This window comes from Haliaeetus leucocephalus, unplaced genomic scaffold (genome assembly GCF_000737465.1).
Source record: "Haliaeetus leucocephalus isolate CR32 unplaced genomic scaffold, Haliaeetus_leucocephalus-4.0 Scaffold848, whole genome shotgun sequence".
Taxonomy (NCBI): domain Eukaryota; kingdom Metazoa; phylum Chordata; class Aves; order Accipitriformes; family Accipitridae; genus Haliaeetus; species Haliaeetus leucocephalus.
The window spans coordinates 8,395,349-8,414,138 of record NW_010973284.1 but is presented as its reverse complement, the minus strand read 5'-3'; the positions used below and the strand labels follow the sequence as shown (position 1 = coordinate 8,414,138).

Below are 18,790 nucleotides of genomic sequence, written 5' to 3'. Positions count from 1 at the left end.
TCACATTTTTTTGGGGTCATGATTCTTTTAATCCTTACAGCAGACAGGATTCTAATGTACAAATGACAAATTGAGTTGTTGATGTTTTTTTTTATCTGGTCAGGAGCTAATTTTCCTGCTCTATACAACCTTTTTATGTTTGAAATACTCATGCTAGAATACCAATGATAAAGCAATGATGTGGCCTTTAACGTGCAGTGTCTTTGTTCAGGCTGGTTTTGTTTTCAGTGTCACTAGTGAGCATGTAGTGGGGTTTTGAGTCTTGATACACTGATAGTGGTTTCTTTGAGCTTCTGTAAAGTTTAATGCAGACTTCTATAGAGGCTCTGTTGCTCTTTCTTCCCTAAATGAAATTATTTTGGCTTTAGGCATTTACAAGTTGAATTCAAGAATTATACTACCCATTTGTCTCTTAGTAAGGAGATCCTGAAGTAGGATCAAATACTTGGCTTGTATAAACCATTGTGGTAGTATTTGTATTTTCATATAAGGACCAAACATTCAAGCTGATACCATTTAATCACAAATTGCCTTGTGTTCTAGACAGTGGTTCCATCAGGAATAAGATTATTCTGCATCTAAATGATCCTCAGAAAGGGGGCAATAGTGTACATAGTTGTAAATATTCACTTTTGCTTTTTAACAAGCTTTTTAATGCGTTCTTGCAGCTGGGGACACTTGGCAAGAAAGCTAACAACTTGAACTTCCCTGGTGAAACAACATTAAAGTTTCTGATTCATTAGTTCTATCAAACCTGCCTTGGAGTTGTTTCCTGAAGAGTTAACAAGAAAAAAATCTTCCCGTTGGAGGATCAAGATAAGGAGGGTGTATCTCATAGTATAGGGTTCTGATACTGTGTCTTTCAGGAGACATTCTTTTTTTCTTGTTTGTTTTTAACTGTGGGATATTTTTTTTTTTTCATACAAAAGGATTTAAATTTGTTTTATAACTTTTCTATCATCTGTGTTATAACTGCAGAGGAGTGTACAGAGGAAGCTGTAGGTATTGAGAATGTTAAATGTGTGCGTGTTACACTGTGTAACTATTGAAAGCATCACTGTGGCAATAACGCTTAGCTTTCCAGTCATTTTGAAAACTTAATATTGACACTAAGTTAAGTTTATATATTTACCTTTGTGGGAATGTTGGGATTTATTGCAAAGTTCTTAAAAAAAAAAAATCTATTAAAGGGAAAAAATATTGTAAACCTCTTTTCTGTCTTTAAAATACTGACACTTTTATTTAATGTAATATATTCTGTAAAACTTTTCTCTTGTTGATGTAGTAAACCAATATATTACAGCCTCTGAGAGGCTCTGTTGATTTAATGTAATTTTCCTTGATTCTGCTGTCTCTGACATTTTTCAGGATGCTGCTGGCAAGTACATGAATTAAGCAGATATAGTTAAGAAGAGTCTTAGTTGCAAGTTCTTATTCAGCCTACAATTTTGGTCACATTTGGGCTCACCTCAGCTTCCTGCTAGCCCTCTTCCCTCAATATGTCATGTCCAGGCTAGAAAGTTAAGGCAAATTTCAGTGCTAAATACTAAAGCATAAATACTATGATTCCATTGCATTAATTGCTACTTATTTAGACTGATATTTAGTCTGCAATCTGTTCTCTAGGCCTTTAATTTTCTTTTTCAGTGTATTTTAAAGTATATTAGAGGAGACCTAATGACAGGATCAGATTTATCTTCTGTTAAGGGTATATAGACACATTATATAAAGTGATGAGAAGGAAAAGAATGCTCCTCAGATATGTGCACACAATCCTGACACAACAGGCTTTTATCTTTTAAAGGACAAACAGTACTGTGTTAAAAAATAGAAAATGCAGCTTTCAGTGTTGACTATTTTTTTTGCTTTAAAAAAATTCAGAAAGTGTCAAGTTTATCCTCAAGTTGCATTACTCATTGGTTATCTTCCAAAATAGGGTGATATTAGCGTATTCTTTGCCAATTTATTGTATTTAAATTTTCATTCTTCCTTCTAACAGTTAGCTAGAATTCACTTCCAGAACACCTTAGGTGGTTGTGCTCGTTAGGCTTAAAAAAAAAAAAAAAAAGATTTCTCACTTTTCTTGTTAATTGATTACCTGTTCACAGAAAACTTTTTTGTAGACCTTTTTTTTTCCCTTGCCCCCCCAGCTAATAGCTTAACATGTTTTGACCTGCATATTTGAATACTTGTTAGTCACAGTTGAGTGTTTTTGCTTGTTGTAGACATCTCTAGGAAAAAAATATTTTTGAATTAGTTGTAACACAGTTACATGAAAGGAAGTGCTGCTTTATATGATCTGTTACATCTTAAATGTAGACCATAAAGACAGGTCTTAAGTTTTTTCCTAACATTCAACTGTTGCTGATATATCAGTCTCACTAACTGTGTGGTACTTCATCTGGCAGTTCAAGGAAGTACTTTGACATGCATCTACATTTTCAGTATTCACGTGCCATTTGTAGATTAGGATCTGTGCTGTGTCACTCTCTTGCAGCACCATTAAATGAACATTAAAAAAAAAAAGCTGCTGAAAATCATTGCAGTGGTTTATGTGCTTGTTCTTTTATTTCTTGCTTGAATTGTTTGGGAGACTTTCCTTGTGCAATGAAATGGAAAAGACGGCTGAGAAGGTTCCTTGTAGCTGTATTCTGAAATTACTGGATCAGGATTTTAATGTGGGATATTAACGTAATCTTACACATCAGGAAGCACATTTGGTTTCTTGTCTTCTGTCTGCAGCTATTGTTGCAATCTGTCTGGTTCTCCATCTTGCTGAGTGTAATAACCCCTATGTGAGATTTCAGGCAAGAGAAACAGTTGTATGTATTTCCAGTGCCACAACTATTTTAACTGTTTTTCTGTGCAAGTGTGTTAAGTGATCAAGCTGAAAAATGCAGAGGCTCTCACTTCAAGAAAAGCCTTTGCCATTCTTCTTCAGATCCTACTGTTTCAAGTTATGTGAGCAACCTTTTGTATACCTTTGAACGGACTGATAGGAATAATCTTTGCCTAGCAAATCAAGATTGTTTGTGTCACGCTTTTATCTTCAGCCCTAAGCTTTGCAGGATTCAGCTGGCTGTTTGAGCCTGATTTTTTAGCTTGTGGCAAATGACACAAGGCCAAAGTAAAGTAAGAATTGTTTTTTTCTATCACCTTTGAAAAGAAATTAAAGGAGAGAGGCTCACAGTCCTTTTCACACTGTGTGAGCAAAGTGTTTCTGTTACATGCTTACTAATGCTTTCATTTGTAAAGCTGCAAGAATTTTTTCTTTTCAAAAGTGGAAATGGAGTCCTTAAAATTATGGCAGTCTGTGCTGCGTAATCTACTCTTCAACCATTTGCTCTGGTAGTCTTTGTAACTTGAAAGCAAGTAAGCAAAATTTTGTTCTATCACTGCAGAGTTTCTTAATCCATTGATTTGGAATGTTGTGTAAGATTTTTCTGTCCTTTGTATGTATTGCATCTTGCTTTGGTGCAAGGACAAGGAAAGATCTCTTCCTGTGGGTTTTTTTTCCTTCCTTGTTTAAGAGTGGTAACATAAACTACTGCTATTTTCATGTAGTTCGTCTATGAACTGCAATATTAAAGCTGGGTTTTGGTGGATGAGTGGAATAAATTAGAGTCTCACAAAAGACAACTCTATTGTTGTCAAGTTAAAACTTTCCATCTTCATTGTTTTGCTGACACAATATAGGCATAGCTCTTAGAAAATGAAATTTTAAACTGGCTGTGTTGTACTTAGCATTTTTTAAAAAATAATAGGCTGTCTCAGAACAGTGCACTGGATTTTTTTTTAATATTTGAAAAGTGAGTTTAACAGTATATTAACCTGCAGAGTGTGATTGGGGTCCCTTTCTTCAAAACATTCAACAGCTATGTAGGCTTCTGAATATTGCCCAAGTGTTTATAAAGTGCTTAACAAAAAAAGGGCTTATGAAGAATTTTCCTTATGTAGTATGTACTAAGCCTATCTCCTGTAGAAGACAGCCTAGATTCTTTGGTGAGTGTGGGAAGCTGTTACCTTTCCACTATAACTTTCATATCTTTGTGGTACAAGTTCTGGTGGGGAAGAATTGTTTAAGCTGGGGATGGCTGTTGAAGAAATGCATATGGAATGATGTTTTGAAGTAGCATATACCATTTGGTTGACCTGAAAGGTGTGTGTAGGCAGGATGTCATAGCTGAGCGGATATTGTGGTAGAAGTAAGTGTGCCCTTCAGTGTTGGTGCTCCATGTGCTCCTTCAGTTGGGGTACTCTTAATTTAGATATTATCAGATCTAAAAAGCTCGTGTACTGTAACTCAAGAATAAATATTAAGAATTTGTAATTATTTTTGCTGATAAGAAGAGACTCTGCATTGAGGGGAAAGGGGAAGGGTAGGGAAGTGGGCACATCCTTTGGTTGGTAGGGGTATGCGAATGTCTATATATTGGGTGGAAAAAAAGAGATGTAAAATACAGAAATTGCTTGTAACACCACTTAGAGTACTTTTGTTTCTGACTTTACTGCCCTTCCTTACTTTGGTGCCCCAAATGAATGAATGTTCTTTTTCAGTTGCAGTTTACTGAGAGAGACGGGTGAGACGTGTGTGTGTGTGTTGGGGAAGAGGTGAGTGTGCACCTGAGAGGAAGAAAACTAAACCAAAACAAATAAACCCCCCCAAAACCAAAACCACCAACAAACAACCCCAAAGCCTTGAACGAACAAAGAAGTCCCAGTTAGAACACTTTTCTTCATGTTAATATTGAAATTTTAATTTTAACTGCTGATGGGTATTCTTCTTAACGCAATAATCTCAAAATTGTTTTTGTACAGTAATGTTCTGCTGAAATTTTTTGCAGGCAAAAGAATACCTTGTTTTTCTCTCTTGAAGAGAAAGTCCTATTTTCTTGTATATGCTGATTTTTGTTCCTTTTGTTGATTTGGATGTTAAATTAATTGTTGACTTGGAGTAAAATTACTAAATTTGTTGGACTTTTGTTAGTGAGGTAAGGTGTACCTTTCAAGCTAAGGACATCACACTAAACCATCATCAAGATGTGCGAGACGTTTGTGAAAGTGAAGTAGCAGCAAAAAAGCAGCCAAGAAAATTCCGCGTAGCCTTATCCCTGTTCCCGGATGCTCTTTCCTGTGTCGCCTTCTCCAGATTTTCTTTTCTGGCATTTGTGCTGGGTGGGCGGAACAGGATGTAAAGGGGGTGCCGTAAAGCTGCAGTTTAAGTAAGGGGCGTATTCTGTTTCTGTCTTGGGTGCAGATGTGTTTGCCAGGTGGACAAGCTACTGTTTCTACTGGCACTAGCTTCTGTGTATCTTCTGCCTGCCCTCTTCTTCCCCCTGCCCCAACTCAGCTGAACATGGTGGAAGAGCAACTACAGTTGCTGCATCACCCTGGCAAGCAGGACTGTGCTTCCCCTTCCTAAAGGAACCTAAATGCACTGGTGAAGGCAAGACAATCGTGGCAACGGCCTGTGCAGAGTGAGAGTGGTAAAAAAGCTGGCTTTTCTAGGGGTTTGTGTAAGCAGGCAGTACATGGACTGCAGGGATGACCAGTAGCATCTTGTGCATAGGGCCTTTCAACAGAGTTATGACTAGTTTCAGGGAAGTAGCTAGATGTTGAAGGATGCTGGGAACATTTGTTGGAATTGAAGCATAAGGAGTGTGAGAGGGTAGGCTGGATGAGATTTTTAATGAATTTGCTTGTAACCTGGAGTCCCCTTTTTTTTTTTTTTCGGGTTTTTTTTTGAGTTACGGTAATTTCAGACTGTCACAGTTGGGAAACACATGACAGATTTTAGATGTTATAGGCATTTAGGACAGGCCATATTAAAAGCGTGTGTGTATATTTCTGTATGTCTTCTTACAGACATGTATACATATGTAACCACATTCTGCCATCCCAAATAGAAACAGCAAAGGCTTTCTGCCCTTGGCCTCTGCAGCTTTCAGAGGCATGCTGGGGGACTGCTAATGTCACAATTTAAAATTACTTAGCTTACTCCTAAGTACAAACAGAAAGTGTGGTAAATGTCTTTTCAGCTCTCCAAATGACAGAAAACCAGAAGTATAGGCTGCTGGAAATGAAGGTCTTCAGTACCTTTGTGGAGAAGGACAGAGGCAAATGAAAATGTGAGGTTCTTTGCTCCAAGATGCATATAAGGAACATTAAGATTAAAGTAATTTTCAGCTCAAGCGGTTTTCTCTACCCCAGGTCACTTGTTTTTGTGCCTCTCCCCACTCTTGCACCAACACAAGCGTTTGCAACTGCGTGATGAACTGGATAAGTGAACTGACCTACTTTAAGTTACCCAGGTCTCTCTCTTGATCTGGTTTAGACAGTGCGGCGACTGAACGTCTAACCGTAACCAGAGGAAGAAATTGTATCAGCACAGTACCTCTCAACCGGTGAAAGGTGTACCACTGAAGCAGATGTGGAGCAAAGCAAAGCATCTGTCCCTCAAACAAATAACAAAGTTATTTACTATTATGAGGTGCCAAAAGATTTCATGATTAAAAGGAGATGGGGTCTAAGAAAGGTTGAGAATGAGTGACTCAGAGCTAAGTGAGGATTCTATTTCAAATCAAAAATTTTTTTTTTCATGTAAACCCACTTTATTAATGTCCGGTCCCCCTCCCCCCCCAAAAAACCCCAAACCCAACAAACCAACCCCAAACAAACCCACCCAAAACACCTTGAAGTTTTTAGAGTGTGTAGTCCTGGTCTGGATTTGACAGTTGAGGCTAACACTGTAGACTGAACAGATCTGAAATAATGACTTCGGAAATAGATTTTGACTGAAATCTGCACATTTTAATTAAAACCTATTACTGATAGATTAATTTTTGATTTAAACATGATTTAAAACTACATTAAACCGTGTGGTGATGTATCATGCAGGGAAAGTGTTCCTTTCGGTTTATTTTCTGTCTCGGATGAGATTTTATGAGGATAAGCATTGCTTGAAGTGCTGTATAGCTAATGAGAGGCATTTGAAATAAAATGGAGTAATCCGTTAAGACATGTGGAACGTGTTGCACTACTGCAGAGAAGGGAGAACTTGACCTAGTTAATCTATATAGGCTATAATGGAAAGTGTCATATCTTCAAATCCATGTATGATAGCTATGCTTGTAATTCTTCTTTGGGTGTGAAATGAAAGTTTAACACCTCCAGAACAATTAAATGCACGAGGAAAGCACTGTGGTTGTGCTTGCCACTGTTCTACCTACTGCTATTTTGATTGAAAGTTTGCTGTATGCTGTGAAAGGAATTTACATGTGTGGGAGTGTTTCTGACGAATACATGTCTAATTTTGTTTATAGTAATAACAAAGACATTACACAAAGGATGATCTCTATCCTAATTATTATTTAGTGATACATATCATCTTGTAGTAGAGCTGTAACTTTTATAATAGGAGTTTTGGGTTGCATTTAGACATTGCAACAGTTTCTTTATAGGTATTTTACTCATAGACTGGAGGCAATAAATATTCAAGGAATTCAGATAAAATACTCTTTGCTTTAGTAGGAAATAGCTTGAATCAAGCTGAGCCTAATTTTTCAGTAGCCTCTTTTCCTACACGCTGTAAGAGCAAATAACTGCGGTAGCATAATTGCCTTTTTCTGACTATTATTAATGATATTCCTTAGAGCAGTAGTGTTCAGGGACCATATTTGGCTGGGATCTTGTGATGCGCTTTCTGTGCAGATATGTGGCACAAAAGAGGGGGATTTACAATTTTAAGCAGGGTGTTTTTATGGGGCTGGGAGTGTTTGTTTAAAAAAAAGTCTCATTTATGCTTTGGAGATTCTATGTTTCAGAAAACAGCTGTCATTAACAAACTTCTTGTTTTTCTTTCTACAGGAGATGATAACAGAGTCCACTCCGTTACGTTGCAGGAAGCTCAGCAATCCTGACATCTTTTCATCTGCTGGGAAAACCAAGCTCCATCGTCAGCTAAGTCAAGATGACTGCAAGCTACGAAGAGGTAGTTTGGCAAGTTCTTTGTCAGGTATGCCATTTTGTAAGGACCATGTGACAATTCGTTAGTATTAAAGATGCAGTATTACTTGTTGGCATAACAGTTGTAGTAACAGGTTCTGATCAGTTGTTTCTTTAAAACTTGAGAGGTGAGCTCTTGTTGAGAGGGCATACAAAATTTTTTGTAAGAGAAAGATGCAAAAAGAAATATTAGTAGAAAAGAGTGAAAAAGAGAGACTGGATTTGGAGTGAAATTCTCTGTGTTGCCCAGAGTGAAAAGTTAGATGCTAAGCCTTAATGTGCAAAGTTAAAAGAAGGGAGCAGTGGAACTTCAGGCAACATGGTAATGCATTCTTACCCCTTTTATTTTTAAGGTCAGCACTGACTGTAAGCTTGCCTACTTTGCCATATTGTTTCTTACTGAGAAGCTGACTTTTATATCAGGTTAAAATGATTATTTAGTTTCTTTTCGGCTTCAAAAGTACTGTAGGCTTTTGTGTAAGTAAAAGTAAAATAAAAATCTTGCTTACTAACTCAAGACTATACTAACTATTCAGTTTGTATAAAGTTTGTTCTTTTTTTTTCTTGTGAACACAATCTTCAGCCCTGTCAGAGAATTTAGTTTGTCAACCGTAGAACCATGGAGCAAGCATAGTCTAGTAATTAGCCAAAAAACAGACGACCAAGCTCAGTAGTTGTCTTTTTGAAAAAGACTTTGTATGTGGGCTGGGGGATGGTTTTACAGTGGTTTAAAGCTGGTATCAAAGTCTGTGATGCTGGCATTATATCATATAGAGCTGCATGATCAGTCTAGAATGAAATAGCTGATCTGCTTGAATACTACTGTTGTTCTGTAGGGTTAACTTGCAGCTCATTTCCTCCCTAATTAGGTTGACTGTTTGCCTATTTGCATGTTAGTGCAAGAACAGAAGGGTTGGAAACTCTCAGGTGGGAGGGGAAGAGGAAGAAGGTGAAACCACCCATTTTGGCAGCAGCATGGGCTTGACTTACATGATTGTGAAAATACATCCAGTCCTGGTTCCTCTGTCTTTTATCAGGGGAAGATAAATTTTTTAGTGTTTCAGGTGCTAGGTGTAATAGAATTAGCTAAGCAGTAAAGTATGCATGTTTTATTTTGGCTTGGCCCTGTCTTAATGTTTTATTTGTAATAAGTGGCTTGTTTCTGAAAAATGGAAACTTTCATAAATGTTTTGCACTCATGTAAGTTTGTTCTCCAAGGTAGCTTAATCGCTAGAGGAGAACAGAAGTTTATTAACCACACAGCTATTGGCTGATTACAATGGCCAAAGATAGTACTGTAGTTTTGTGGTTGTTTTTTTTCTTTTTTCTTTTTTTTTTTTCCCTCTTGAGTAGAAGTAAGCAAAGAAAAGTAAATAGGAGGAATCAGGAAAACTGGAGAAGTTCTGTTTCTTTTTTAAAAATATTTTTTCTGTTTGGAGATAACATTCTTGTAAATTTTCTCTTCTGAAATGATAATGTTCTCCAGAACTTGTTGCTTCATCTTAATGACTTTTCAATCTACTGTAGCCTGATTCAGGAAGGGAAAGAGCCCCAACAAGATCAGTTTGACCCAACTGGATAAAGAAAATGTAGATGTTTAGATATATATTTTAAACGTGGGTGTTTGGAATGTATATAGGGCTTGAGGCATGGCAGGGAAAGGCTTTAGCTTCAAGCTCCATCCTGAAAATAATTCCACCTTATTTTTGCAACAGAAGCAAATAAGTTTAAAGAGTATAGGTGGTTGTGCATGCAAACTGGTTGGCTTAGATTTCACTTTTGATGGAATTCTGTCTTCCTGGATTCAGATGTTGTGGAACTAAAAGAAGATACTGATAACTATATCTTGCGGAGATAAGATATTCTTGCTCTCAAGCACTGGCATTTTGAACTGCTGGATAATTATATGATTTGAATTGCTATTATAGGATATCTTTGTTAGTGCTTTACTGAAATAAATACAGAAATGTACATTTCTGTAGTTTTAGATCTCTGCAGACAAGAGGAGTCATTGTATTTACACATAATCTTGAAAATGAGCAAACCATGAAAATCATGCCCACAGCTGTAAGCAGCTTGAGTGGGACTGGGAAAAAGGTACAGCATATTATATGCTGTGTGTCTGCTAGCCAAAGCTGAGCTGTCTCATCTCTCATACACTTTGACTCATTCTATTAATTGTACTTGGCCCATTGCTTGTAACTTGCCCAGAAAATTAACATAAACAACTTTAAAAAAAAAAAAAAAAGAAAAGAAAAAAGATGCCACTTCCACTTCACACTCCCCCACCCCCCCACATCATGGCTAATCACATTATGTGACAGTCTTCCAAATATTGTAGCTGCTTGTATGTAATGAATGTAATATTTCGCATCTAATTCTAAGGTGAAGTTGAATTTGTAAAATAGCTTGCTGCCTCTGAGAAAAAAAGTACTTTTCTACAGTATATGTGATTAAAGATGTAGACTTCTTCCTGCTACTAATTGCAACAAATGTTGTAGTATCCGAGCATGTAATAATCTGTTGAATGCAACCGTCTTCACCATGCTGGGAAGTGGGTTTGTGTAATTTAGTCTCACAGTCCTAATTTTAAGGAAAAGGGGTATTATTCACTCTCATTTTGCAGATGGTGAAGCTGAGTACAGAGGTTGACTGACCAAAGTTACAGCGGAAGTAATCTGGAAGCTAATAATGGAACCCAGATTTACAGACTTTTTCACTTATGTGTTTTTAACCACAAGACTATCTTTCTTCTCTTTTTTTTTTGTGAATGACATTGTACATAAAAGGAAACTGTCAAACTTGATGGAGTCAAAATATGACCTACTTTGACTTTGGTTCTTTCTCATTGTGGAAATCTACTGCTTGACATTTTTCAAAACAGAGCGTATATTGACTAGAAAAAAAAGGTATTGAGCAGATCCTTTTAAATGATTACTGTATTTCCTGCAGTGAAGTACAATGGTGTGAACTTGTTAAGATAGGAACTACTCTTCTCACTGTTTGTGTATGTAGCATGGGAGATTAGTGTTTACACTAATCAATCAGATACAAGGGAGACTTCGGAAACCTACAGAATGTTTTGCTTTTAAGATAATATGATATTGCTGAAGAGTGAAATTTTTTAGACAGAAAATATCCATCCATGGTTCAAAGCAAAACAATGTTTAAACATAGACTGAGTTCTGATCACAGCTGCATGAAATCTACTGCTGAATGTTCCAATGGTAGGAGAAAGCGGGGATGTCTAGATGGCTAAGCTATTTAGAAGAGGTAATGTTTTACAATTAAGAATGCATTTTCATAAGAGTTTTTAAAATTATACCTAAGAGATTTTGTAACATTAACATTGCCTCTCTATAGGGCAATAAACTGTTTAATTGGCAGCAAATACTGTTTCCTTTTTAAGCTGTGTGAAGTATAGAAAGGTATAAAGTGATAGTAGTCTGTTTCTACAACGTTTTGGATTTACCTGTTACCTCATAATGTAAACTAGATTTTTTTGGAAATACTTACTTATCAAACATAATTAATTCACAGGTAGTGCGCTCTTACAAGTTCTAACTTACCAAGACCTTCAAATTACTTTTTTTAATTAAATGCTTTTTCTCCACATGCAGTATTTGTTTTCAGCGTTGTGTTTTGAACTTGCAAACTTGTTTAAAAACAAGCTGATAGTATTTTGGTTTTGTTTTTAAAGGAAAACAGCTACTTCCCTTATCAAATAGTGTCCACAGTGGAGTGGGACAGACGATATGGCAGCCACCTGGAGATACCTCAAACCTGGTTCGCATGAGAAATCAGTCTCTAGGACAATCTGCTCCTTCACTTACTGCTGGTTTGGTGAGTGAGTCTGGGAATACTCATGATGGTTTTGTGCTATAAATAAAAAGTGGTGTGATCCTGTGCTTTAGTTTTTACCTTGCTTTCCATGCTCCTGCTCAGTGAATGCAGCATTTTGTTCCTGTGAGCCCTTTTTAGGGTAGAGCGTGAATTAGGAGGAGAATATGTTTGTCCTGCTTTTGACAAAAAGCAGGAAAATAATGTGTGTGTGAAGAATAATTTCTTTTTGGGATGCTCCTTCTCAGTGCTACTTAAGCTGCCTGATACCTGAAAGAAAGTATCACTGGAAGTCTAGGGAGATGTGAGCATGGGAACTTGACCATTTAAAACAAGTTCAATTGGGAAACAGTTTTCTGCGTAGCTACCTCTGCCTGTTTCCCTAGAGAATATCTAGGGGGATGAAGCTGGAAGGGATAACTGTCCAAGGAATTGAAGAGCTGGAACTGACATCTGCTTTTCTGCATGGTTTCTGTCAAAAGATTTTGGTAAAGTGAATGTATTTTTGAAGAATGTTGCATCTGTTAAATTAGCATTTTCTAAGAAGAGTATTCTGTATGGGGGGGGAAACTCGGATGGCTACAGTCAACTGAATTGCAAACCAAAAGCAACATGTTTTGTTTGTAGATTTTTCCTTATTACCTCTAAATATCTAAAATCACTGAAGTGCAAGGAGAAGAAAAATGTAAGAATAAGAAAAGACAGTTATTTGTGAGCAGTCATATATGCAACAGAAATGGTTGCTAAGTAGTAGACTAAAAGCAAAGCTGGAAGCTTTTTTTGCTGAACTTCTATAGAGTTGCCTGTATAAAAAGTTTCACTCCAATGAGAAAAGTGTGGTGTGCACTACTTTATAGAGCTGCAAGTAACTGGGTAAAATTATATTATATTGTAAGACTGTTTAGAAGCAATGACCCCTTAAGTAAAAGGCTGTACCTTGGATATAGCCCTTAGATTGTTAGCCCTTAGAGTTTCTGGGGGGATCCTAGACAGTTTGGCACCACCAGGCTATAAAAAGAAACTTAAATCTTTGAAGTTCAAAAAGCCATGCATTTGTGTTACCCTAATTTTGATTTCACAGTGAAGTATTTGTAGTCTTAGCATTTTCAGACATGCTACTGTATTGAAATTCTGATTTGATTTAATTGTGTCTTAGTTTGGTGCCTGTTCAGTGTCTTCTTAAATTTCTATTATTAGCAGTGGTTATAATTTGACTATATCAACAGAAAGGGAAAATGCTCATGTGAACTTTACATCTAAGTATTTATCTGATGGGGATTAAAAAAAGTAATATGTTAAAATACAGGCCTGTTCTCTAGAGGCAGGCAAATGCCTTGAGGCTTCATCGCTTAAGTTAATGAAAATAACTGTGCTTTAAAACAAAGCATTAGTTCTCAGATATTTGATATGGAATACTAGTTTGTTGCTTAACAGCTGTGTACAATTCAGTGAGCTGCAAATGTGTTCACTTGTTACAATTCTGCGTATCAATAATATGATATATTTTCAGTTTGTCATGGCAGTGTTTGTGCTATCAAATGTTTTGATATGAAATGCAATGCCAATAGCTTATTTTAAAATAATTTAAAGTTCTTTGCTTTCTAATTAAAGCAGAGAAATTCAGCTATAAATCCAGTATTTGTCCCTCTATGATGGTGGTGTTAGGTACTGAAGTATATGGTCACTTTCCTATCTCTGTATACTTTATGGTGGGCTGTGTGTTAATTACAGTTGCAGTTAATTAAACCTAGAAATTAAGAATTTTTATATGAAGTGGGTTTCTAAAGCAATGACTAAAGAGCTGGTCACAAGATGAACACCGAATCAAATGCAGTGAGACCTGGGATCTTGAAGCTAGTTACATGTTTGCAACTGTTTTAATATGCTTGTGGTATAGAAATACATTTCACAAATTAGAATAGCAAAAGGTCTCTTGCCAGTATAATTAATCTCCTTTGAAGAATAGCTCTATTAAGAGATGACTAGGTTCAGTAATGCAGAGTGTCATTTTAATATGCTAGCCTTGATTGCTACAGCATTTAATTCTTTTATTATTTGTTATAATGCAATAGACGGATAGCTAGAGAGAAGTGGGAGTGTGGTATGGGAAAGCCAGAATACTCAAAGCTATATGCATTGTTTCTGCTCCCTCTTTCTGGCACTGTAGGTATCAGTGGGTTCTCCTTTGCTGAATTGCTTTGCTGGCATTCAGTAATGTGTTTTTTTTACTTTCTATCCACTACTAATCCTACAGATTGTTTGCTGTGCTTAAATTGCATTCTTTTCAACTTTGAAAGTATTTGCAAAGCGAAAAGATAAATTAACAATAGCAAATCTATAGAAATTAGTTTGCAGCTTCTGAAATGACTGATAGCTAGGCTACTTATCAGCAACAACTCAAGAACTGGAAATACATCAAATTCTAACATGCTAAACTACATAAGCACAATTTATTGTTAGACAGAATCTTTCAGCTTGTACGTGTGTGATAGCCTGGATTAATGTGTCTGCATAGCAGTTGCCACTAGATCCTTGACTTGAGAAAGAAGCCGGGACAGACTGTGTGCTGTCATGGTGGAATGGTAGATGTTGATCTGATCTGTGTGCCTTCTAAATATATGTGAGGATTTCAGAGGATGACCATCTACTCTTAAGACGGATGGTTCTGATCCTAGTAGATTGAATTCTGATGGGGAGCATCCTATTTAGGACTTATAAATCCTTAAGATAGCCAAGGAAGTAATCAGGGAAAAAAAGACATAAAGCATCATTGTGGGCATCTCAGTGGTGTTTTCTGCTCTCAAGACCCAAATATAGCAAAAACTGGGGGCACAGGGAGTGTGTATAAAGTGTGTGTATAAGGAACAAAAGGATAATAATATGGAAATATGGAAAATCTCTTATCACTTCATTTGGGGGTTCATCTATCTGAAATCTTGATCTGCAGGCACCTTGTCATAAAAAGAGTTAGAACTTGGACTGTGTTTTGAAGGCAACTGATGTGAATGATCAGGAATATGGATGCATTGCTCTTCAGGCCTTTCTTCGTAAGAGATCAGGGTTTGTTAATTTTAGAAAGGAAAAAGAACTTGTGAAGAGAAGGTTGTGATTGTTGTAGAAGAGGTAGATTGGGAGTGTCTGTCTTGCAAATATTTATTTTGACAAAACTCTGTGTGAATGAAATTGATTGCCAGAAGCAATGCCGTAAGGTGTTAATATTCCAGGGCTGGAGCATTTACAGGTGGGCAAGGGATGTTTTTCCCCTGATGTTTATTGTTAAGGACAGGTTGCTCAACTAGAGCACTATGCTAATGCTAAATATGTGTTTACATTTGTAGAGAGAGATGTGTGGTTTTTTTAAGTGTGTCCCCCACCCCATCACCCCCCACAGAGAGCATCTCAAGCACTGTCTCCAGCATTTTGTGAAAGAAACATCTGGCAGTGTGCTACCCATTAATTAGGACTACATCTTACACACATTGCTCACTATCTAATGCCTGGAAAAGTTTGAGATGTTCCAAGAATAAGAAACCATGCATGTTCCTTCTGCCAACTGTGGTGATGGGAAAACATTTGAAGAAGCCTGTCAGTGGAAAACGAGATACTTTTGTGAAAGAGATTTTGAATGTTGTGTTTTGTTTTGGTTTTTTTTTTTTTTAATACTTACAAACTTCAGTTTTCTAATGTGCTTCCAGTACTGAACTGAAACTCGCTGTACTCCTTGAACTGAAAAACTGAACGTCATTTTTGAAAATGAAGCTGAGGATTCTAGCTGTGTGGTGGCAGTTCTCTCTTTAGAGTAAATTTTCTTCCTTGTATTCTGTACCACATGGTACATGGTCAGAGCCATTTCTTTATCTTCAGAGGTGAAGTCTGCTGACTAAGCAGTTGGTGCTCTGTTAATCCTCTGATGCCAGACTTGCAAGAGTTCCTTGTAGGGTCGGTCTCCTCTTCAGAGAGTAATTTCAAATGACTTAATGGTTTTACGTTTACTTTGTAAGCTAATGGTTAAAATAAAATGAGACAATTGCCTATTCTTTGCTGTTGTAGAGAGTGCCAAATTGTTCACCTTCCCCTGGTCTTGTTCTGGAAGTGATTAAAAAAAAAAAAGCCTCTCATTTTGAATAATGATCTGGAGGATAGAAAGGCTCAAATACAAAGACATGAAATTACTAACAATCTGAAGAACTTTCTGTGTTGAATAACACTGAGCCAGTGATGCTGTCCATTCAGCCTGATTAATTCTGAACGTGTAGTTCCCCAAAGCTGTGCAAATTCGGCAATAGCAAGTGGAATGGGGAAAATGGTTGTCCTTGTGATGGTGGGTCCTTGGCTCCGCAAGGAAGCGTGTTTTGGAAACCTGGTAACTGAGACAGACTTCACACTGTGGCATGTTATCTTTGATGTCCAAGTTGAGGTATGCTTTTTAGATGTAGGAGAGAATATGTACTGTTTATTTTCTGAAATTTTACTCCTTTGCTTTTTTATTTCATTTTAGATATGTTAGGAATGGAATCGATTGTACTTACACTATTATGGGAAGTTAATATATTATTTCCTCTGTGCAGGTTGCCCTTCATCACAGAAGGATGTACTTCAAATCTGTATCATTCTAGCAGGAAGAGTGGCTAGCTGGCTACAGATTTGGGTTTGTGGGTGAGACAACTTAGGTAATTCCCTTTAAATTCATGTGAAAGCTAAATCCAATTGCTAATTTTTCTACAGCCTACAGAGGAGTTCGTGGTGCTGGTCCGCCATCTGCTGGTGCCCCGCTGGCAACTGATAGAAATATAATAACTCCAAAATCCAAGTACGGTTTTGTAAAACGCTTTTAGAGAGCCTGGTAATTGTTAGTGATTGTTGCAGCACAGGCATGTTATTTCTGGGATTGTGTTCCACAGTAACTACCTGCGAATAACGTGGCCTTTTTTTTTTTTAGCTGGAGTATGAATTAGCTTCATATTTTAATACTGTACCATGGTTTGCAACACTCTTTTTCTGGTAAGAGAGATGATGGTTGGGATAGTTATGAATAAGATAATATTTTTTTAAAAAATTATTATTTGGAGCTAATTATATAAATCATTGTTTGTGATTTTTGGGTCAGAAGCTGTGTTGCCTAATTGCGTTTTGGTTTATGGCCTGCTAGGTGGTGCTGGAGTACTGGAGGTCTCAGTATAGTGAATTGCGTTTTCAACACAAAATGACACATTGCTACCGGGCCAACCTAAAGAAGAGCTAGAGGTGTTTTCCAGTAGACTGTAGCTAAAGGAGACCTTAATTCTGTGTTGATTGTCAATTCAGTACATAAATTAATAATTCAAAAGGCTTGATGAAGTGCAGTGGAACTAGAAGTTCAAGCTTCTTTATACTCTGCTTCAAAAACCCTCCTAGTTATAAAAGGAAATTCTATATCTGGGTCTCCTACTTAGTCCCTAGTGCTTTACTGGATTTACTGTTTATTATTTAGGATCTCCGCTTTATGCAGGCATCTGGGTAGTGGTTGTTAATCTCACAGTGATATGGTCTTGGAAGGAATACAGTTTGTAATGATTAGCAGGTATCTGACTAGCAAATTAAACATTAGTTGCAAAGCACAACAGCTGATCTTCCACTGCACTGTCCACCTTTCTGCTCAATATGTACGCTGGCAGTGAAGTGAGCGCATAGAGCTTAGACTTCTACCTCCTCACAAAAGAATTAGATGTAATCTCTGTCTTTTTATTGAAAAATACAGTACTAGTTGGGGGACAAATCATTAATGCCAGTTGTGCATAGAGCTATCTCCTGCTGATTGACTGGGTACTTATTACAGAAGCAGATATTTGAATCTGATGAGAAAACTTCATTTACATTTGTGTGTTCTAAAACACACAGCTTCTCTTTTCCCCAAATGTTTTGTTACAGAAAACCTTACTTTTAGTTTGTATTTTAGGTGGTAACATGTTGATTATTTAAATGTTGCTGAGTACAGCTGAAATTTTTTTTGTTTAAGAGTAATCATTGAAGTTATAGCTCATGAAGACCATAAATTGTTTTAGGGAGCAGAGAAATTTCAATACTTGACTGTACAAGTAGAATTTCATATTTTTATTTTGTTAGAAAAACGGAAGATAGCAGAAACTGTGTTGTATGAATGGATGGATTTTATTACTGTATGAAGTCATTGAAATTGCATTTTAAAGTAGCAGTTGTAATTATAATAACCTGAGATGGGAAGTAAGTGGATTTCCAAATTAAGACCATGTGAAGTCTAAGTTCATGCATACTAATTAAAAATTTACATTTACTTATGCTGCAAACTCTATGGGCAAATCTTTGAGAATTTGGGTACATTATCAATTTTGGAAGATGTGGCTGTAAGGAGATAGATAGGAGATGAGTGTTGTTTGAAGAACTAAAGCTGTGTCCAGGCTTATATTTGTTTGAAGGGACTAGGTTTGAGGAAGAGGTAGGGAGCAGGTTCTAGACAGAGGGTTGAACGTATCGGCATGAGCTGATTGATGAAAGTAAGAACAAGGAATTTGGTTCTGGTAATGCGGAACAGTGGAGAAGAAAGCCTTTGCAAAGAAGTAAATGATACTGTAAACAGACTGCTGAAAGCTTCTTTGAACGTATTTAAGTATTCTGAGCAAAATACTGAGCATTGGGGAGTGTTTAGAGTGCTTGCAGAGACTTACCTTTGTCACAGCTTTACTGTATCTCTGGTAGGAAGACTAAAATGCATATGCTATAGTTCTGTGTGTTTTCATGATAGATTCAGGACACATGCTTCACAATGGCATTCAAAACTGACAGTCCTGATAGGTTTTTCACTACTAGACTTCATTCTGAGTAATTCATGTGTATCTGTGTAAAGAACAGCAAATGATTATGGTAAATTCTGTACTAAAGTTATATTTAGTATATAGTGCATATTACTTAAACACAGTCAGCATCTTGCTGT

General features: G+C 36.9%; 1 protein-coding gene across 5 annotated transcripts in view; it reads left to right on the top strand.

Moving 5' to 3' along the window:
* The first annotated feature begins 7,866 nt into the window (after positions 1-7,866).
* The window catches only part of MAST2 (microtubule associated serine/threonine kinase 2), a 178,148-nt gene continuing 167,224 nt past the window's right edge, over positions 7,867-18,790 (top strand). For all 5 annotated transcript variants that reach the window (XM_010582445.1, XM_010582442.1, XM_010582441.1 and 2 more), the window contains exons 1-2: positions 7,867-8,014; positions 11,705-11,847. In XM_010582445.1, the coding sequence (XP_010580747.1) occupies positions 7,870-8,014; positions 11,705-11,847 (288 nt within the window). In that variant the 5' untranslated portion in view covers positions 7,867-7,869. The remainder of the gene's footprint in view (positions 8,015-11,704; positions 11,848-18,790) is intronic.